The 20902-nt window shown below is 43.7% G+C and overlaps 1 protein-coding gene across 4 annotated transcripts in view; it reads left to right on the top strand.

Annotated features, from left to right (window-relative positions):
- meis1b (Meis homeobox 1 b) overlaps positions 1-20902 on the top strand; it is an 80514-nt gene that overhangs the window by 5741 nt on the left and 53871 nt on the right. For all 4 annotated transcript variants that reach the window (XM_051420744.1, XM_051420735.1, XM_051420758.1 and 1 more), the window contains exons 6-7: positions 532-678; positions 9951-10062. In XM_051420744.1, the coding sequence (XP_051276704.1) occupies positions 532-678; positions 9951-10062 (259 nt within the window). The remainder of the gene's footprint in view (positions 1-531; positions 679-9950; positions 10063-20902) is intronic.

Raw genomic sequence — 20902 nt, 5'->3', positions numbered from 1 at the left:
GGAAAAATAAAGTTACTATCACAGCCCGGATGGAGCACAATGCCAGCACGGCACGGCACGGCACGGCACGGAAACTGGACTCATCAGCCTGAAGGAGTAACATTTAAGTTTTTATAATTTCAGAGCAAAGGTGAAACAAAATAAAAAATAAAAAATAAACTTTTTGGAGGTTAAATAAATTAATCGAATTTGAGTTTTTGACCATATTTAACCTGATCATTTATCCCAGTACAAAAACAATAATATGTGGCCAGTGATCAGCCATGATCCATGTTTGTCATGCTTCAACTCTATTAAAATATTTAAACCCATCAGATGTAAAACTGTGCTGTGATCTAAGGGTTTGCCAAATTGCCCTAAAAACTCTTAAGTAATCTTTTTGCATGTCACAGGCTGCCGTGTGTGTGTGTGTGTGTGTGTGTGTGTGTGTGTGTTGTGGTTGCACATGTCACTGTTGTGTGATGATGTCCCTTTTGGGTGAGTGTGTGTGACGCCTCTGCCTCCTCTCCTTCTCTCCCTCTCTCTCTGAAGGTGCACGAGCTGTGTGATAATTTCTGTCACCGGTACATCAGCTGCTTGAAAGGCAAGATGCCCATCGACTTGGTCATAGACGACAGAGAGGGCGGGTCCAAGTCAGACAGCGAGGAAATCACAAGATCATCGGTGGCCCTTGATCAGGTACATCTCTCTCTCCCTCTCCCTCTGTGTGAGTGAGTGAGTGAGTGAGAGAGAGAGAGAGAGTGTGTGTGTGTGTGTGTGTGTGTGTGTGTGTGTGTGTGTGTGTGTGTGTGTGTGTGTGTTCTCCCTGCTGGCTATTCAGCTATTCTGGGTCACTACTCCGCTGCGCTGTTATTTGCATATGATTAAGGCCGTTTTACATTCCATCCATCGGAATGAAAAAAATTCTGAATAATGTTGCTATTATTGGCCCATTAAGACTTGAACCCGGAACCGACCTGGGGAGATTAGCTCGAAAAAGCATCGCCATAAACTTGACCTGTTTCATGTCGATTTTAATTTAGTGCCTCTCTCCATTTTTCTCTCTCCTCTGTCTCTTTTTTTGAACCAAAACGAAACGTTATCAGCTCGTCTCTGCTGTGTTGCCCAGGAGAGGAGCAGCAGCAGCAGCAGCAGCAGCAGCAGCAGCAGCAGGATGGGCTGCAGACTGTGGTTTAGGTGCCTTGGTTTTTCTCCACTGTGGAGTTCACGGTTCATTACGCGTCTTGTCAGTATTTTTCCTTAGACATGAGTGCACATTGCTTATCGAGACCCCTCCTCTCCTCCTCCTTTACTCCGCTCAGAGCGCACAGATTCAGCACCAATAAGAAGGTTTATGTTTTTTTTTGGAAAGCCATAGAAGCAGCGGGTATTAAAGGTAGATTAGGGAGTGTTTCCTTTTGTGCCGATATCAGAGATAACCGCAGCCTTCATTATGTGCTCCACTGACTGTTGGCACTTTGGGGACATTGTAGTGTGCGCGCAGGCATGACCCTAATGGTCCATACACTGCCGTTAAATAATGATAACAGCAACCGATGATTAGAATTATGCAAATCTGGATTTTCGGCCATTAATAGCTCGAGTCATTTGCGCAGGAGACAGGGTTGCAGGCTATGAAACCGTGTTCCAATAAGTTTAACTATCCCAGAGTTTTAAGGAATGACTTCGTAGAGGAGCGGCTATAACCTATGGATACCGAAGAGGGAAATGAAATCAAGTGTCCAAATTAAAGGGATTAGTTGGATAGTCCGACATAAAAAGTAATGAAGCGATTAGGCTAAATAATTTAAATCCGCGGACTTCCATATGGTTGAGTGGCTGGTCTGAGTAGAGAGAGAGACAGCCACCGGCTTTTATGTTCTGTGCTGAATGGCCGGACTGGGGCCCGACTGGGAAGGCCCCCACCATGCCGCGCATGCACTCCTCCAGCCCCGGCCCTTATGTCTGATTATGGAAATGAGAAAGATCACCCGGAAGATAATACTTCATTTAATCCAGGAACAGAATTAAATAACACAGACGCCACTTGTGCATTTAAGTGTCTCTTTGAAGGGCTTGTTGTTATTCTCCCGGGGATTCAGTTGTCAAAAGTTTTTATTTTATTTATATAGATAGGTCAGGACATGGAATGGAGCCTTATGGTATATAGATATGGTAATAGAGTCTGGTAAAACCCTTGGGTTTCTAGGTATATGAAGGAAATTATGTTGTGCTTGGGGCACTGATGCAGATCTTTAATTGACTGTAAGATGAAGACATGGCCTATTTTAATATAATGATCGTCCCTACATATAATTCAGGGCAAAACCACATAAGCGTATGTTTACACTGATTTGACAGAATAATATAAATGACCTACAGGCATAGTTTGCATTAAAATGCAGAGAAAACTTTTTGACAGATGTGTAATATTGAGGGATGGGCTGATGTTCCAGAAGGATAACATGGAGACTGTCCACAGCAGCAGGCTGTGTGTAAATGGGCATATCCAAACAGGCAGAGGGTGCATGCCTCTCATTGCTGAATACTTATATTGTCAATCTAATGGCAGTGCACATCATAACTTACTTGCAGCCGAATATATATATATGTTGAGTTTTGTGGGCTATTTTTGTGTGACATCTTATCTGCAGTTGTTAGGCAGTGACATCCTTAACGAATTTGCGTTGTGTGTGCATTATCTCTTTCCATATGTATTTTTAATATATGCCCTCGGGCATAAAGTTGAAGTGGACTGGAAAAAATGCTGAGAATTTGCACAAAAGAACAATGTTAACAAGACGGAGAAAGCAGGCTCATTTATTCATAAACCAATTTATTCCAGTGAGGCGACTGTAGCAGAGGAGAAAAAAAATGTCAGAGGAAAAAAAAAATACTTTGAATTTATTAAACTCAACAATCCAACAACACTGACTTTCTTGCTGCATTATGCACCCTTGCGTCATAACAGTAATTTTCTGAATATTCTTTACATGTCTTTACATTGTTTTGCTAGCCTGACTATGCAGGCGAGTATGGAGGGAAGCTGAGCGCCCCTTTCAAAAGAAAGCAGAGCATAGCTGAGAGGTGAAAAAGTCAGAGAGGCTCTGCGCTGGCTTGCGAATGCAGCCCAGCCAGTTTGGGCTCACCCTCCTGTGTTTGTGTGTGTCTTTCTCTGTAGATGTGTGTGTGTGTGTGTGTGTGTGTGTGTGTGTGTGTGTGTGTGTGTGTGTGTGTGTGCAAGCAAATGTGCACGAGCTGTGTGCATGCATCTGTCTACAAGTGTATACATATATGTGTATGTTGTGTGTGTGCGCTGCTGTGTGCATGTGTGTGTTCAGACTGGCCTGATAAATGCAGCACCCCCCTCAGGTGCTATGTGAGTGGAGTGACTGGTTAGCACCAGTTGGACTTTTTTAACCCTCTCCCTGCCACTCCCTGGAGAGCTTCCCACCACGTTTGCCTAATTTCTTCACTTGAGCAGCAGATTTCCTGTTGCCCCATTAGACATTAGACTGCTTTGAGCTCAGCTGTATATGAACATAGAAGACACAATGAAGTTCAATTATTCTGAGAGAATGTTTCAGAGGCCTTTAATTTGGAAAGGCTGCGTATGTCTCAGCCTTCTTGTTGTTGCGGAAATGTGGCAGCAGTCGCTCTGCTGATTGCGTCCCTATTTGCCTGGCACACATGTTCACCTCAGCCAAAAGAAGTGGGGAGGTATTTCCACGCCACCGAACGTCATTTGCACAGTTGCCTTTAATTGCACAGAGAGCACGGGGAGGGGCACAGCAATTTGCTAATGAACTCCGAGGGCCCGGGCTCTCCGCTGTAGAGCAGAACACTACTAATAGTGCTGAGGACTCACTCCAAGTCTCAAGAGCTCCTCTACTTGATTGAGCCATGCAGGCTGAAGTAGGGCTGGAAATAATTGAAATTTCCCTTAAAGATACTCTCTGGCTGCCTTTTTTGTGGATGTGAGAGAGTCTTAAATGATTATGAATGCTCAGCAGTTGATCTGTTGAGTTAATTTAGTGGAGAGGTATTTTTACACGGGAGAGGCTTTGTGGCATTGACATTTTCAGAGTGATTTTGTTTTCTTTTTGCTATTGAAATCATGTAAAAAGAATGTGAAATAGCCTACAATCTGAAATAACATCTATACATTTGGGATCTGTTGCTGTTTTTCTTATGTCCTGCACAATCTTTCCTAAACAAACCCTGCCTGTGTGAGTTTAGTGTTGTGGTCACTGTGTAAGAATTTACTCTTGATAGCGCTATCGCGGTATCTTTTTCCAACAATTGGCACTGTTATGCCATACAAGTGCTGGTTTCCAGGTCAGTGAGACCCAGCAGTGTTGGTTTAGGTAACTCTGGCGGTCAAAGAGTGACCCCTGCCCCCCAGCCTCCTAACTCAATGGAAAGCCTGACCGCTGGGGTCAGCCACTATTTTCCTAATCAGTACACCGCTATCGCTAATCTATCTGCTTCTCGTTGAAGTATGGATCGAGTTACACCCGACTTAACGGGCGCACTCTCTCTCTCTTTTTTTTCATTCCCTCTCTGTCCTACAGTGGCACACTGCTGATCTTAATACAAACTTTTGAATCATCGTGGTGATTGTTGGTAATAGCAGCTTTTGTAGTTGAATAGAGGAGAGGTTTGACCCCCACTCGCCCCCTCCCTCCTTTACACCCCCTCCTCCCTCCCCTCCCCTGAACTCCCCTTTTTTTCCATTGGGGAGTGAATGCGGGGCGGCTGTTAAGGATTCAACAAGTGATACAAAGAGGCGACCACGTGACTTGTGTGTTTCTTAGCCTCTTCATTATTGTGGTGGAATAGCAAGTAGGGGTGATTGTGATTAAGCAAATCAAGGCCAGAGTGACTTCAAAGAAAAGGAACATCCCAAGCTTCTTATATACTTTCATATATATCTATACATCCATAGTACATTTATTTATGCCCATTTTATTTTATTTTTTGGTTGATGTTTTTAAATCATGCAGTATTGCTGGAAACTAGTTCTTAAAGGAGCCCCATTGTATCACAGATACTCTGTTGTGATAGCTGCAAAATCCCAATTGCAAATAAAGTTCTTGGCTTGTGTCTCGCGTTACTTATGATGGGCGGCCATGTCTGTCCCTGAGGCCTGCTGTGGTTTCTTTGGCTAAGTAAACAATAACCTGGCTTAACACATGTGTACTTAGCTAATGGAAAGTTCCTCTCCCCCTTAACCCCCTGCAAGCCTCTGACAATGGCCACCGTCACAAACAGCCCGTCTCCAAGGGATCCACCAAGAACATCCCAGCGCGGCGGCTGCGAGTCGAGCTAGGCTAGGCTAACGAAGAAACCACAGCAAAACATGTCATTAAGAAATTACGCCTGCCTTTTCATTCACGACTGAAAAAAAAGAAATGTGCTTTGTTTGGGGTTAGATAGCGTGGAGGGGAGAGCACTCGAGTTAATGTTTTTGTTTGGATTTCAGCTCACAGAGAGTAAACAAGGAGCCTGTAGCGAGAGCTGTGGAAGTGGAAGAGGCCACAGAGAAAGAAAATCAGTTTGTCAGTTTCCGCGAGTGTCATCCAAATGGACTTTGAAAGCTCTGGTAATTATCTCAAACATGTAATTATCTTTGGTTGTCTCTATGAGGTTAACCCACCGGTTTTAAAAAGCCGATTGAAGAGTACCTGACGGCTATTCAGTGTAGCATACTTTACTTACTCAAGAGACCAAATCCAGTTTTCTCCCTCACCCCCTTCAGCAATTATAAGGTTATTTCTTCTTTCTTTGTCTATTGTGAAGAGTTAGGGAGGAAGGGGAGTGCAGAACAGAATGGGAGGGGATGGGGGGGGGGGGTCTTTTGCTCTGTCACTCCCTTTTCTTTTTTTTTTTTGCACTGCGCATACCATTATCAGCCCCTCTTTTCATTTTGGAGGCACTAATATTGCAGCGAGGGGAGGAGAGGGGTGGAGAGAGAAGAGAAAGCGGAGGTAGTTGGGCAAGCACTTGCCTGGCCGGTTATCAGAGAGGCAGATCCTGCTTTATCTAGTCACAGAGGAAAGCAAAGTAAACAAGAGTTTACAATAGCTGGCCTTTCAGCCCCTTTCACTAACAGCTTCCCCACCAGCATTCAGTAGAGTGGGAGAATGTGTCCGGAGTTATTGCAGGCCATCTCGCTGCTGCAACACATGGCATTCTCGCGGATTTCAACCTGAGGAAGCAGCGCTGTTGCAAAGGTCAAAAATGGTGTTAAAGAAAACAACCACAGTGAACAGATGCACCAAAGCATTCTGGGGGATGGAGTAGCCCAACTGTCATCTTTGATTCAGATGTACCACCACTGAAGAGTGTATGTGTGGGGGGTTATTTGGATATTTATGTCTCTGCCGTTAAGTATGCACATATGATTATTCCCGCACGCTCTCTGGCACAGAGTGAAAAGTAAATATCCATATCATCACAAAAGATATTTCAGAGTGAGGAAAGAGGGGAGGGTGGGGGGCAAAGCACAACAACCTTAACCATTTTCTTTATTATTGCAAATGAATTGGCAAGGCAACATTTCTTGCATGAGCGCTTGTATGATATGGGGCCTGGCACAGCGAGAAAGGGAAGCCCCCCTTGCATCTTAGACGAGGCACAATGAGAATGCATTGGATTGGAATGCCTCACCGATCATAGCGGAATCAGTATTTCCAGCAAGGAAAATCTTTTCATGGCGAATTAGGGTGGTGGAGGGAAGGAAAATGGTAATGAAAAAAAAAAAAGAAAAAGAGAAAAAAAAGGTATGCATGGCTCACAAACAGGGTTCCCTCGGCTTGGCGCGGCAGATTTAAGAACTTTAGCTAAAGCTAGGCAGAATAGAATGTGGAAAATTGAATTTACTAAACAATTAAGCATTGAATTAATCTACATCCTGCACAGGGGAGAGCGAGTGTGAGAGAGTCGGAGTTAAAGAGAGGGGGAGAAATAGAGAGAGAGGGGGCGAGAGACCACGGTGGCTCATTAAGGGGACATCGAATAAATCAAGTGTGGCTATGTGTGCAGATGGACAGCTCTCCCTTGCTCTCCGTTTCCTCAAGCTTTCTGTTTATGCATCTATTCATCTTGTGAATTTACATATCCCATATTGTGACGGTGGATCTCTACATTGTGTGCTGCAGTCTTGTTGGCACAGGGTGTGTGTGTGTGTGTGTGTGTGTGTGTGTGTGTGTTTGTCACTGTGTGTCTTTTGGTCAAGGTGTGTGCTTTTGTTAACAGGGACTGTGAGTATGGCGGTTCTGTGATGTGTTTGCAGAAGGTAGATAAAAAGTTTTTGTGTGTGTATGTGGGTGTGTGTGTACAAGCTAAGTGGCCAAAAAAATGTTTTATTTGTGTATGGGTGTGTGCGCACAAGCTGTGCGACCTGTGTGTACTGGTATGTGTATGTGTGTGTGTGGGTTGTGTGATCTCAGCCGTGTGTGTATTAATTGCGTGTTAGATCAGTGCCGGGCCTGTTCCGTCCAAGGGCGGCCTGTGATTATAAATAAACTCCCCGTCCCCGCGGAGATGCCACCAGGTCCTGTCTCAGTCCCGCCCCCTTTCCCATGGGGCCTCAGCGGCCACCTCCCAGCAGGCAAAGCGCTCTTTTGTTCAATTACAGCTAATGCAGTAGTTTGCCATTTCCCCTTCCACTTTCTAATTATATTTTCAAGTGGAATTTGTTACAGAATTAAAACAAAAAGAAAAAGAAAAAAAAACCATATCTTTTTTGCGAGCCGAGGCTCTTGGGTTTTTTAATACTTGCTGTTCAACGTCCCCGGGGTACTGTGCTATTCTTTTTTTTTTTTTTACAGAGCTCTGAATAAACAAGTTCTACTCATTTTTAAAAGCTGCACTTTTGGAGGAACTGGTGTGTTAACTGTTTGCGTGCTGAGCATGTGGTCTGGATTACCTCACTTCTGATGTTCTCTGGAGTTACTCGGTCATGCACGGGTGTTTCATTTTTCAGTGTACTACGGTCAGCAAAAAAGAATTTGTAAGAGGTGGAGAAAAAAAAGACCCTCTTGGTATCCTATCCCTGTTAAAATCAACGTTTATCTACCCAATCACCATCCTAGTCATGCCATTGTGCGGTGACTTTCCTCTTTATTGCAAAGCCTCAAAGCCTAATTTAGAAAACAACGATTTTATCGTCCATGTAAGCACTGGATTATAATTTCATTGCCCAGGAACATCAAACAGGCTCTAATAGACCCCAAATGTGTTGAATTTGCTGACTTGTATATCCTTTTCTGTTATTTTATTCCATCTACATTTTGTTTAAAACAAACTCGGCATTATGAATTAATGTCTACTTTTTTTCCTTTAAGAATTCTAAACTAATCCTCCTTGCAGAGGCAGTGCTGCAAGTAGTATCCCAATTGAAACCAGTTGTTCCCCAGTGTGTTTCTCTCCTCTCCCTCCTCTCTTCCTCCATGTGGGTTTCTATCACTCATTTCGTCACGTAGCCCTAAAAGCGTGATGCAAACACCACATTGCCCCTTTATATCTGCTTCATTTGATTTGACAGAGCAAAGATAGGCGGCAGAGTAGGCCTGAGTAAGTGTTTGTGTGTGCGTTTTGTTTGTTGCGTGTTTGTTTGCGATAGCTAGCCGCGTGTGATGAGACATTAGATTCCATTTCCTTCTATTTTGAAGTCTCTTTTCTCTCCTGTCCTCAGTGCTAATGTTGCTTTTCAGAGGCACTGGGAGATAAGAGGTTCCATCTGGTTTAGTTTCAATAATATGTAGCAGCTTTGTATGGGGCAGGGTGAGATCTGAGTCTGTGTGTGTGTGTGTGTGTGTGTGTGTGTGTGTGTGTGTGTGTGTGTGTGTTTGTTTTATACAGTGTCTATGTATAAGTGAGTGTGTGTAAGCACCAAATCTGTAAATGTGTATGTGTGTGAGGGAACTATATCTGTATCTGGCTGTACTATTTTTTTGTGTGCGTCTTCCCTTTATCCTCCTGTCTGGACCATGCAGCTGACACTCATCTGGCCAAGACTGTCCTTTACACACACGCACACGCACGCACGCACGCACGCACGCACGCACGCACGCACGCAAGCACACACACACACACACACACACACACACACACACACACACACACACACAAACACATACACACACACACAGCTTACTATATATAAACCCAGGTCTCCCAGCCACTCTTTTCTAGTTCTAGCTGCTTGTGTTCATTGTGTTATTTTTCTTGAACGTGTAGAGAGAGGAATGGACTTCCACTCTGTGGTAATACCTCAACTTTTTCATTTTGTCTATATAAAGTTTTAAGTCAGCTTCAGTTTTGTTGGTAATGCAATATTTTTTATTTATTTTTCATTTATGTGTTTGAGTAAAGACTGTGGGAAAACTTCAGCTTATTTGGTTATGTCTCTGTTCTGGCTCTACTTCCCAGAATGAAATTTAAATCTACATTAGTGGGATTGGTCATCCACTTTTTTGTTTTCATTTTTGGACAAAACGGAGTATTTATACTTATGTAGCAATACTTTGACTTATTTACCTCTCTCTCCCTCTCTCTCTCGTCTGCTCTGCTTGGATGACATCACTCCCTGGCGCTTGCTGCGGCCTATCTTAAGTTGTAGCTGTTTTGTATTTTCATCTGCTAGTGGTTTGAGCCAAATGGAGGCAGCCGTGGATTGCATGCCTCAGAAAGCTGGGAACTAATACAATATGTTCGCTTGCTATTCGTCTGGGCCTTTCTCTTTTTCGAGCCCCAATAATCCTCATTCCATAAGATTGTTGCAGGGACTTACACACACTGCGTGACTGGGCTGAGAGTTGGCAAATGATGAATTTTGTGTGGAGCTTGATTGTTTTGTTTTTGTGTATGTATTATGTATTTCAAAAGTAGATAATAGAATATGCACACACAATTACACATTACACATTAGATTAACTGACTGACTCTCTCTCTCTCTATGACAGACGTCCTGGAACAGAGACCACGATGACACGGCGTCCACACGCTCTGGAGGAACGCCGGGGCCATCCAGCGGTGGACACACATCACACAGTGGTGACAACAGCAGCGAACAAGGTAAGAGACTGAGTTCTTTGTCGACATCTTTTTCTTTTTAATCCGGTGGAGGAGAAAAGGGAGCACAAGGGACACAGCTTACATGCGGACCAAGGTGCTGAGTGTGTTACATCTGCTAGATTATATCATATACATCAAGTACAAGTTTCTACTATGTGTCACGATGAGGTCTGACAGACTTGTTCAGGCAGTTTGGAGAGGGGATTACGTTTTCACAACAGCTCACAGTCGCTGCTAGTAAGGGGAAGGGAGGTCAGAGGTCACATCAGCTATATAAGAGCACTTCTGGACCGTGTAGGCATTCACTGTCTTGCTCAAGGGCACGTTGGCAGAACAGACATGGTGTGGTAGATGGCTGAATCCACCCTGTTTCGTGCTACTGACCTTTAGCATGCAATGTTCTTTACTTGCATATGCATATTTTGTTGTGTTTGTGTGTTCCAGCCTTCATTTTATCCCCGACTACACAGTTCATACTGTGTATATACTGTTTGACTACTTAGCTTACAGAACCCCCTACAAGTAGGTGGCTGTTTCTGCTCTCTTTCAATCATCTCTGATTATTCTGAGGATCCAGGAATCTTTTTCTTTTTTCATATGAACCCCTTGTCTTAAGCAATAGTGATTTTTGTGTTTTAGTATTGTTTGAATGTCTGAGAGGTCTTCCTGACTTAATTTTAAAATGTGCATAGAATTGAATTATGATGTACTTGATTTATTTTTAGGGTCTAACACATTAGTCTACACTTCCTCTTGGACCAGACAGCTCTGCTGAGATCTGGATGTGTGTGCATTCTAAGAATATGTGTGTGTGTATGTGTGTGAGGTTGAGAGAGAGAGAGAGAGAGAGACAGCAGTGGGCGAATCGGGTGGTGGTGGTGGTGGGGCGGCGTTGCAAACAAACTGTAGGCAAAAAAGCATCTTCATATATTATTGAAGGCGATGTCAAGGCAAGCAGTTTGCAGGGTTGCCAGTGCCAGGAGGCAGAGCCTGGGTGGGAGCAGAGAGCGCCGCCATGCCTTCCACTCCAATGAGCAGCCATTTATACAGTCAACACACACACACACACACACACACACAGCCAGACTCTCTGTCTCTCTTTGTCTCTCTGTCTGTCTCACACTCATCCTCGCTCTTTCTGTCTCTTTCACACACATTCTCTCTCTCTCTCACACATACACACACACACACACACACACACACACACACACACACACACACACACACACACACACACACTACACTGTTTGTCTTTCTTCCTTCTTCCTTGTCATTAATGCTCAACAGAGGAGCTGAGGGACTGAGAGGTGAGACACGAGTTGGGATAAAAATAAAATATAGACGCATGATGTGGAAGAGGAAAACAGACTGATAAAAAAAGAGTGAAATTACAGTGAGACAGGGGAAGACAAAGCAATATTGTGTGTGTGTGTGTGTGTGTGTGTGTGTGTGTGTGTGTGTGTGTGTGTGTGTGTGTGTGTGTGCGCGTGTGCACGCCTCTACCTCTGATGACTAATGGTCTTGGGCAGCTAGACAAGATCTGATTGGTTGCTCTAATGAGCGTGCTCTGTGCCGAGTTTGGGCTCCTGCTTCTGTGACCTATGCCCTCTATTGACCAAACTGACACTTCATTTTTCACATCTTTCCAATTATAGGCCTTATGTTGGCCCGCCTCCTCTCACTCTCTCTCTCTTTCTCTCTCATCACCGCTCTCTCTCCCTCTCCCTCTATCTCATCATATCTCCTCCCCCTCCACTCTGCCCGACTATTGTAGGTTTTTGTTTGTTGTTGAAGTTCATTAGAGGGTAAAATGTGGGGTAGTGTGTGTACAGTGAATGTTCCGCATGCGTATGTGTGTTGTGTCAGCTCAATGAATGTGGTGCTTTGAAGTGTTACAGGAGAGTTGGGAGCTAACATGATGCATGCATGTAGGTATCAGGGTATCTGCGGGTCATGAAACATGTTTGCTAAATTTAGAGGGTAGGAAGTACTGAATTCTTCTTAATTTGGGCTTTTAAACCCAGGTAGCATCAAACAGGTCTTCCTGAAGCCTGCAGACACCTTGATTTCTGCATTTTTCTGCATGATTCTGGTTGTTTTGTTTATGTGGGGACACAAACACACACACACACACACACACACACACACACACACACACACACACACACACACACACACACACACACACACACACACTAATAACAGTAAATACTGGAGGACATCTTGGACTGGTTTCAGGTTTATAGCAGTTAAGAGCTATCACTGCCACGTCATATTGGCTCTGGCAAATTGTGTGTCAGTCACTTGGTAATCCCAGTAAGCTGGTTATTTATCTGTTTGGCACTTTGCTCGCTCTCTCCCCGACAGTTTCCCCCTGCTGTCTCTCCTCCTTCGTTCTCGCTCTTTCATCTTCGCATCCTCCCTCTCTTCTCCAGTTTTCCCTTGTCTCCCACCTACTCTCACGACTCCCTCTTTCATTTTGCTCTCAGTCGGTTTCTCTCTCTCTCTGTGAACCCCCGTGCTTTTCTCTCTCTCCTCCCCCTTTTTTCTTCCTTGCCTCCCACTCAGTCTAAAACACTACCTTTGTTTATCCTTCCTCTTTCCCTTTCTCTCACCTCTTTGTTCGTTTAGCTCTCTCCTTCTTCTCCATCTTTCTCTCTCCAGTTTTTCACTTTTTTATCTTGTCATCTTTTTCTCTCATCTTTCCTCTTCACGTTGACTGTTTTTTGCTCTTCCTCTCTGTTCATCCATCGTTCCCCCTTTTCTCTTTTTTGTTTATCCTTCACACTCTCCCTTTCTCATCTCAGTTTTTCTCTTCCCTCTCAGTTTCAATTCTTTCCTTACTCCTCTTCCTGCACTTTTCTGTTCTCTTACCTCTTTCCTTATTCCCTCCTCCCATTTCTTTATGTTACATTCTTGTATCCCCCCACCTTTTTCTCTCTTCTACCTTTTACAGATTGCTTTCTCACTGACCTTTCCCTCTCTATCTCTCTCCTCCACTTTCTTTATTCTCCTCCTCTCTTCCTGTAGAGCTGCACCACTAATGGCCATCTTTCTCTCCTTTCCTCTTTCTCTCCTTCTTTATCTCATCTATCCTTCAGTCCACCCCTTTTTCTGCTTCTCCTCAGTCTATCAAGACACACTCTTACTCTCCTTCTACACCTCATCTTGCACATAGTATCTCTCTAATTCCTCCCTGTCTTTCTCTTTTGCCCCCTTCTTCCCTCCATCCTCCCCCTCCAGCAGAGCGAAACAGCTCAGAGGAGGATGCTGGATGGTCGAGGGCCTTTAACTAGTGAACTCCTCTCTCAGCCTTTTTTCTGAGGCTATTCCTTAGACAAACACATGCTCCGCTCTGCCCTCTTCTCTGAACGGTTCACTGCCCACTGGTATAAAAATCCCCATTTCCACCCGGAAACATAGCATTCACTCTCTCAAACCCAAGAGCTGTAGGAAATGTGAGGAAGTCTCTGTATTATGTAAGATCAGAGGTCTCTACGCGCAGATTGTTTAACTCAATTGCAGGAGAATATGTAATGCAAAGTAATCGATGATGTGATAATTACTCTTGGACCTTTTTTTCATCAGCAGGTGTTTTGCAGTGATTTGACAGTGAGAATGTGAGCAATAAAAGCATTCTTTTTTATTTTTTGCATGTGGTGACAATGCTCACATGCTGAGTAGTTATGGGTGTTTATGCTCTGACCACAATGCCGGTGGTATTTTTTAGCACTGAATTCCATTGGCAGTCAGAAAAAAAATGGAGGGAGGATCACATTTGCTTCACACATGTCATTAAAATCAGTCCTGGGTGTCTCCTCTCTCTTGAAAACAGCAGACAAAGAAGAAAGCCTCTTATTTTTCTCCTCCCTTTCTCTGGGACGTCTTTGTAAACATCCATAAGCTTCGATAGTGAGAGTCGGAGAGCGGCCCTGTAGTTAATTAGTCCCACTCTATTAGCCCAGCTGTTTGCTAGCTAGTTCCTACCAACAGGGCCCTTTGTTTAATACCCAGAAGCCCTCTGGAGAAGCCTCATTGTAGCTGTTGTTGCCTTGGATCATGCTTTTCTGTGAAGAGTAATGCTCGAAGGGCAGAGGAAAAGCCAACAGATCATATATGCCTGCGATGGAGGGGGGTCCCTCACGGACATGAGTGGGCCTTTCTCCCAGTATAAAGTACTCCTCTTTGCCTGTGTGAATTTGTAAGGACACCCCTTGGCTTCTCCCAGGGCCTGGCGTGCGAGGAAACAGAATAACATTCAGGCACTGGATCGGGCAGCTGCAGCGATGTGGATGCAAGTTGAGCAGAGGAGTAGAGCAGAGTGTTTGCTCTGTTTTTGAAAGCTACAGGGTTTCCCTCTCTGCTTGTCAGAAACATCCAGGGAGTGAGGCGATGACTGGCAATACTAGATATGTATCACCAATTACCCAGACCGTTTGTAAAGAGTACAGTGTGCCGCGCCAAGGCAAATAGCTCCCTGTAAGGCTGTGTGTTAGTGTCTGCATATATTTTGTAGTGTCTGAGTAGTGGCCTGAGATTTCTGGTTGTTGGTCTGATATCTAGCTCTGAGGTTTTTTTTTTCTTTGGCTGGTGTAGTTGGAGGAATTCTCAACATGATATTTATGCTGATATGTGCTATTTGACTGACCTAAACTGTGTGCATGTCTGAGTCTTATATGTGTAGATCAGAGTGTTGCTGCACATGAGGTCCTGTTGAACTTGAACTAATTGTTCCAGTCTGTATTGTACTTGATGATTAGAGTGAATTCAGCTTTGATGTATGAACAAATAAAACCCTGTAACATATGTAAGAAAACAATGACAAGCTCAAGAATATACTGTAAAGTCCTGAAGTCCTGAAGAAGGAAACCTTTGCCTGATCAGTTGCTAGTTAGAATCCCAGCTGGGATCATCTTGGTGGTCTTGGCCTGCCCCTTCTTCAGGATGTGGCTCTAAAAACATTTGGAGAGTCCACTTTATCATGTCCCAACACAGCTTCATTTTGAATCACTCCACTGGCTGTGAATCCCCATCGATCAGGCTGGAATATTCCTGACGTTGTCATCCATCCATCCATCCATCCATCTATCCATCCACCCTCCGACCTCTGTGCCCACCAACAAGGTCAGGGCACAGAGGAGCTGTTGCTTTCTGTCTCCTCATTGGCCAGTCTCCAGGGCTGGGGCGAGCAAATGGGGACATGGACACGGGTGCCAGGCATCAGCAGCCAGATCTGGCACAACCAATCACTCGGCTTCACGTGGCCCCCTCAGAGTCACCGATTAATTGGTCCGATTGTCCAGTAGACTGGAAGAGAGAACTATGAGTGTCTGTGGTGTGTGTATATTCCCCTCCCTGCATAGCCTTTCTCTCGCAGTAACTTTTTGCTGCTCTTGAAAAATGTCTGTTGCACTAATGATTTAAAGACTCATTATTAAGAGAATTAGATGATTTTTGATGAGTCAGTACTGTAAAGACATAGGAATCTGTATAGGTTGCGCTGGCACTGTTAATTAATTTTGGTTAAACATGGCTAAATATGCCTAAATCTACAAGTGAAAATATAGAACCTAAGAGAAGCAGTACTTAGTTTCGTGTGTAGGTTGTCTAGACGTTGTCTAGACGTTTCAGAGGAATATCCTCGTAACGGTAATTGTCTTACTGGTGTCCAGCTTTCCTGGTAATCTGTTTAAATGTGAGGCTCTGTGGGTAGATAAAAGGTGTGTGGTTCCCTTGATTAGTCTGCAGTCTGTATCACTGGAGATGTGTGTGTAAGTACAGTAGCTGGCAGACGCACACACAAATCTCTCTTTGATTTCCTGAGAGCGTGAACACGAAGAAAAAGAGAGGAAGACAAAAGTGAAAAATATAACAGAAAGAAACAGCTAAATGAGGGAGTAAGATAAGGAGGAAGGAAGAGGATCTCAGAGTGAAAACATTTTGATGCTGACTGGAGCAGTGTGTCTATGTGTCTATGTGTGTGAAAGTATATAATGCTTGAGGAAAAGGGAGAGAGACAGAGAGCTGCTGACTGGGAGTCTACTGAGGCCTATGTACCACTGCTAGCAAACAGCAATACTGTATCTGCCAGTTCAGAGGTGAAAGAGTTGTGGCCCGGCCGGCTTAAGCTTACTGTGTGTCTCTTCGTGGGTTAAAGTGTGTGTAAGCATGTGTCCGTGTACTAAAAACGGTTTAATATCTGCAGAGCGGCAAGAGCGTAAGCATAACTTCCAGTTCACATGCTGTTTATGAAAATCAATATTTGAAAGGCATAAAGGGTAATTGCGTCTCAAAACACCTTGAGAAAACATACCATGACAACTCAGCATTGCCGGTAGGAATGTTTATACAGCCTCAACAGGATTTACTGCATCCTAAACATTATTATCTGTGGTTACCTGGGAAAAGAGATGTTTGGCCTTTCAGTGTCCAATCACGACCTCACTCTCTCAGATTCACTGAGATCTTTACGACCTCGCAATATCGCGGCGCTGGACGCGGCAACCAACACGTAGTGACTCGCCTTGCAGAAAATGATAGCCCTCAATGACTTTTTATTGCCTCGTAGGCAATAAGCAAACTCGCCGTGGCCTGAGTTTGCCCCTCTTGAAAAGAGGAAATTGTATCAGGTTCCCACAGTGAGGGGCCAGTTTGCTTTTAGGATTAAGGCTGGTGTCACCGGGCCGCTGGGGTCATGTGGAAGAAAGAGTCAGAAATACAAGTAAACAAAGTGACTTCCTCCACCTTCTTCAACCAACTCCTCTCCTCTGCCTCCCTTCACCCATGATACACAATCTTCTGCTTTGTCAATCTGGTTCACTAACTTGTGTTTTATTGGCTTGAGCGAACACCTCGTTTGTGAGATGATAGTAGTCATAAAACTGTTTGATAAGGTCTTAGAGGTTATTTGACTGTTTGATTTTGGGATTTATGTGCTGTCTGTTGCTGAGCATATTTAAACATCTTCATGTGAGCCCCTATTTGTACATATTGTCTCTATGTCTTTATCTTCTCTCTCAGCTTCTGTCTCTTTCCCTCCCTATGAACTTGTTTTTTTACTTTCTGTAATAACATTCAGGGGAATCCTGTGCACATTTTGAAGGTGAATAAAACGTTTCCCTCTGTCTCTCTGTTACATTAAATCCCCTTCCTTCATTCAGTCTGTCTCTCTCCGTCTGTTGGTTACATGTGGGCATGTTTGCATGACCGAAAAAATGCAAAGTCTGGCCCAGACCATTACAATATGCCTTGTGTGCACAATTTACATGAAATACATATTCATTCATGACATGCATGCACATGAAATAGATCTCCTTTCCCCCCGTCTCTCTTATGCCACTCAGTCTTTGTGTTCGCTCAGGATGTGTTCTGTTCAGAAAGTCTTTCAAATGAAAACATAGGCATCATTAATATCTCTTGTTCACTTGATGCCTTTTATTCTCCTTATTTTGCTCATAAATGCACTTGGATCACACCATGTAGATGCTGCTGAAAAAAAAAGTATAACAGAGAGGTTCTACTTCATTTGCTTCAGTGAGGGAGAGCAAGCGGGAGGGAAATGTATCTTTAGCTCCCATGTTATAATTGTGGCACGCTAATGATGTAGACACATTCTCACTGTCTGTTTACAGGAAGCGCTCTTCTTTAATTTGCGACTGGCGTGAAAGCCAAATGCCTATATCTAATTACTGGTGTTTGCTAAAAGATACTATTTACACACACTTTTTGCCTTGCAGAGGTCTCTTGTGTGTCGGGGTGGGGAGATTATGACAAGAAAAGTTAAATGTGTAAACGTGGTAAAGACTAGTTGTTGTTTTTTTTTAAATTTTATCTGCAAAATTTATTTCTGCTCGTGTGCAGGAAGTGAAAATTGGGATAAGAGGAGCTTTTTTTCCACATATTATTTGTACATTTAAACACAAAGATGTTTTCATTCAGTGCCTCTAAACCCAACATCTTGTTTGAAAAGTGTCAACTGAGGACTCCATTCAGGTTTATTTCAGTATGAAGCACCATAATTTGCACCATTGTCATGCAATCATGTCCTGAAAGAAGATGCCACTTTGGTCAAATTACTGGATATCTCCTTTTGGAAGGAAATCCTTTTGCTTTGATTTGCAAATGTAAACACGTTGAAACATGGTTATGCACTTGAAAAGGATAAAAAGTTCAGTTGTAAAATAATATGTGTGTGTGTATGTGTGTGTGTGTGTGTGTGTGTGTTTGTGTGGAGGGTCTTGAGTTCTTGCCATGGGAAACTTGCAGAATGGTGACAAATCTGGAATATGTCACCAGTTTGCACACCTAATTTTGCCGTTCTCAATTCGGCTCCAAATTGCCAGGAATCACACAGGGACACACATGCACAATACACAAGGACATGCACACATACAAGCCCTCACAGACAGAAAATGCCCTGGTTCCTAATCACGGCAGGTTCATAGGAAATCACAGCGACTCATCACTGACGTGTCACAACGCATTACATCTGGCCGATAAAACAACCTTAAACTCTCTCCTCCTTCTCTTCCATTTCTCTCGCCACAGACTGTGCCTCCCTCCCTCCCTCCCTCCTCCTCTCTCCTCCTGTTCTTCCTTTGAAGAGAAGCTGAGCTCAGGGCCCAGGAGGCCTCTGATCAGATAGATGTTAACTTTTCAGGGGAAACCCTGATAGCGGGCTGGAGAATTCAGACTATCACTTCTGACACTGGATAACAGGAGTGACCAGATCAGCTTTCTCGTGAGCTTTTACACTGTTTATGTATGAAAAAGCTACAATTAATACTTTTGTAATACTTTTATTAGCGTATTTATTTTGGATGAATGTAAAAGAGACATACTGTAGTTTGGGCTTTTCCTTTGCATGGAGGGAAAATGAAAGGAAAGAGAGAGAAGGAATGGAAGAGGGAGGGGGGAGAGCAAAGAGACAGGGTATTAGCACTTTGTTTAGTGGAGAAGCATTGTTTGGCCCCTTGGCACACACAAGAACACACACACAAATAAGCAACTCACACGCACACACACACACACACACACACACACACACACACACACACACACACACTCACACACATGCACAGAGCACCAACGTTTATTTAAGCTTTTGATAAAGAGATTAGCCCCATCATCCTACGCTCTTAAGCTAGCTGAGGGGGTCCGTGTTCAGGAAATCCTGGCTTTCCTGACACATGGGCTTATAGGGGAACCTGGCTCAAGCAACACTTATATGATATTAATATGATTCCTAATGGTCATAACATGATTTGGTCTTAAAATAGAGGGCAGTTCGGTCAGATCGGTATATTTCAGCGGAGGGTTTTAAAGAGGTAAGGCAAAAAGAAAAAGAGAGAGGCGGACAGAAAGTTAGGGAGAGAAAGAAAAAGATGGAAACAGAACGAGGAGGTGGAGTATTGTGCCAGCTGGGCTGTTCTGTCTTTATTATTAGCCCTATCACAGTGGTTGGAGTCCAGCTTAAAGCTACAAACAGCGAAGTGCTAATTTTAGCCTCCAAAGAGGATAAGGATAAATAGCTTGCTGCCAGTTTGCCATATGGTCCCCTGCCGATTATATTGTGTCAGGAATATTTTCACCCCTCCCCTATACACACAAACATAAACACATAGACACAAATTCACATATCTGTTGTTTCAGCATTTATGGCGTAGGAGTCACAGAATTAGTTTTTATTTTGTACAGTTAATCTGTTTGTAAAAATACAAAGATATGTCATACTGAAACAGTCATTTTCAGACAAGTAGTTGTTGTTGCGGCTGTGTTGGCCTTTTCTACAGCTTCCGGCTGCAAGGTAACACTTGGCCTCTTCTGTAATCTCCTGCAACTTGGTTTATATTCCCACTTGTAAATGTGAGCCCTGTAGAAGAATAAAAATGAAGTCTCTCCCTCTATCAACACACATGCATATGTTTCACATGTAAATGCAACACACACTCACACAGCCACTCTCCATTATTCTCTCACTCTCTCACTCTCTCTCTCGCTCAAATTGAAATAATTCAATTTATGGACACAGTTCCAGACCTCCCTGGCTAAGACCATTATGCATGGAGCCCCCCCCTTTTCTAACAAAAGAACGGGAGAATTTACCAGCCGGCTCTCCAAACGACACCCACACAAAGCCAATTTCATGCCAGGAAAACACCAGCAGAAGCGCCATTTTTGGTCAAAACCAGCATCCCTGTGGGTTTTTTTTTATCATTTAATATCGGTCGATGCTACTTTAAGTTTTGTAGGGCTTATTTTATAACCCTGATATGACACGTGCAACTCCCTTTGCTTCTAAAATTCAAACTGACTACACAGGTGTTCACTCATTTAAAAGTGAAAGTGTGAATAACATCAGATCTCATTGGTAAATGTTTCCCTGTATGATTCAGTAACAGATTTGTTCCAATTTTCTGTCTCGGTTTAGGTGATAATGAGTCGAAAGTGTAAAGACGTGAAATACCAAATTTAAGGTGACTGGGCGTGTTTTGAGCCTAAGTAACCTGGGAAGCATGGGCTTGGTGGTAAAGGGTGGATTCAGTGTGTGTCAACTGGGCCAAAGCTTGACCCAGGGCTGACCCAGACCAAACATGCTGCCCCCTGAGGCCCACCACCCCTTGGTGCTTTTGACATGGATACCTGCTTTAGGGATTTTACTGAGAGATAAAGACCTCAGCAAGCTTTTCTAAGAGTTTAGAGAGAGAGAAAGAGGAAAGAGAGGGCTAGATAACAAATACCTGTAGGTAAACACAAGAGCAGCAGGGTGGGCTGGAGGGCAGCACTGGCGTTTACTTTGTGTGTTTGCAGAGCAACTCAAGGCATGCCACTTGCTGTATAC

The sequence above is a fragment of the Dicentrarchus labrax genome, unplaced genomic scaffold (assembly GCF_905237075.1).
Source record: "Dicentrarchus labrax unplaced genomic scaffold, dlabrax2021, whole genome shotgun sequence".
Classification (NCBI taxonomy): Eukaryota; Metazoa; Chordata; class Actinopteri; family Moronidae; genus Dicentrarchus; species Dicentrarchus labrax.
This window is presented reverse-complemented; position numbering and strand designations above follow the sequence as displayed.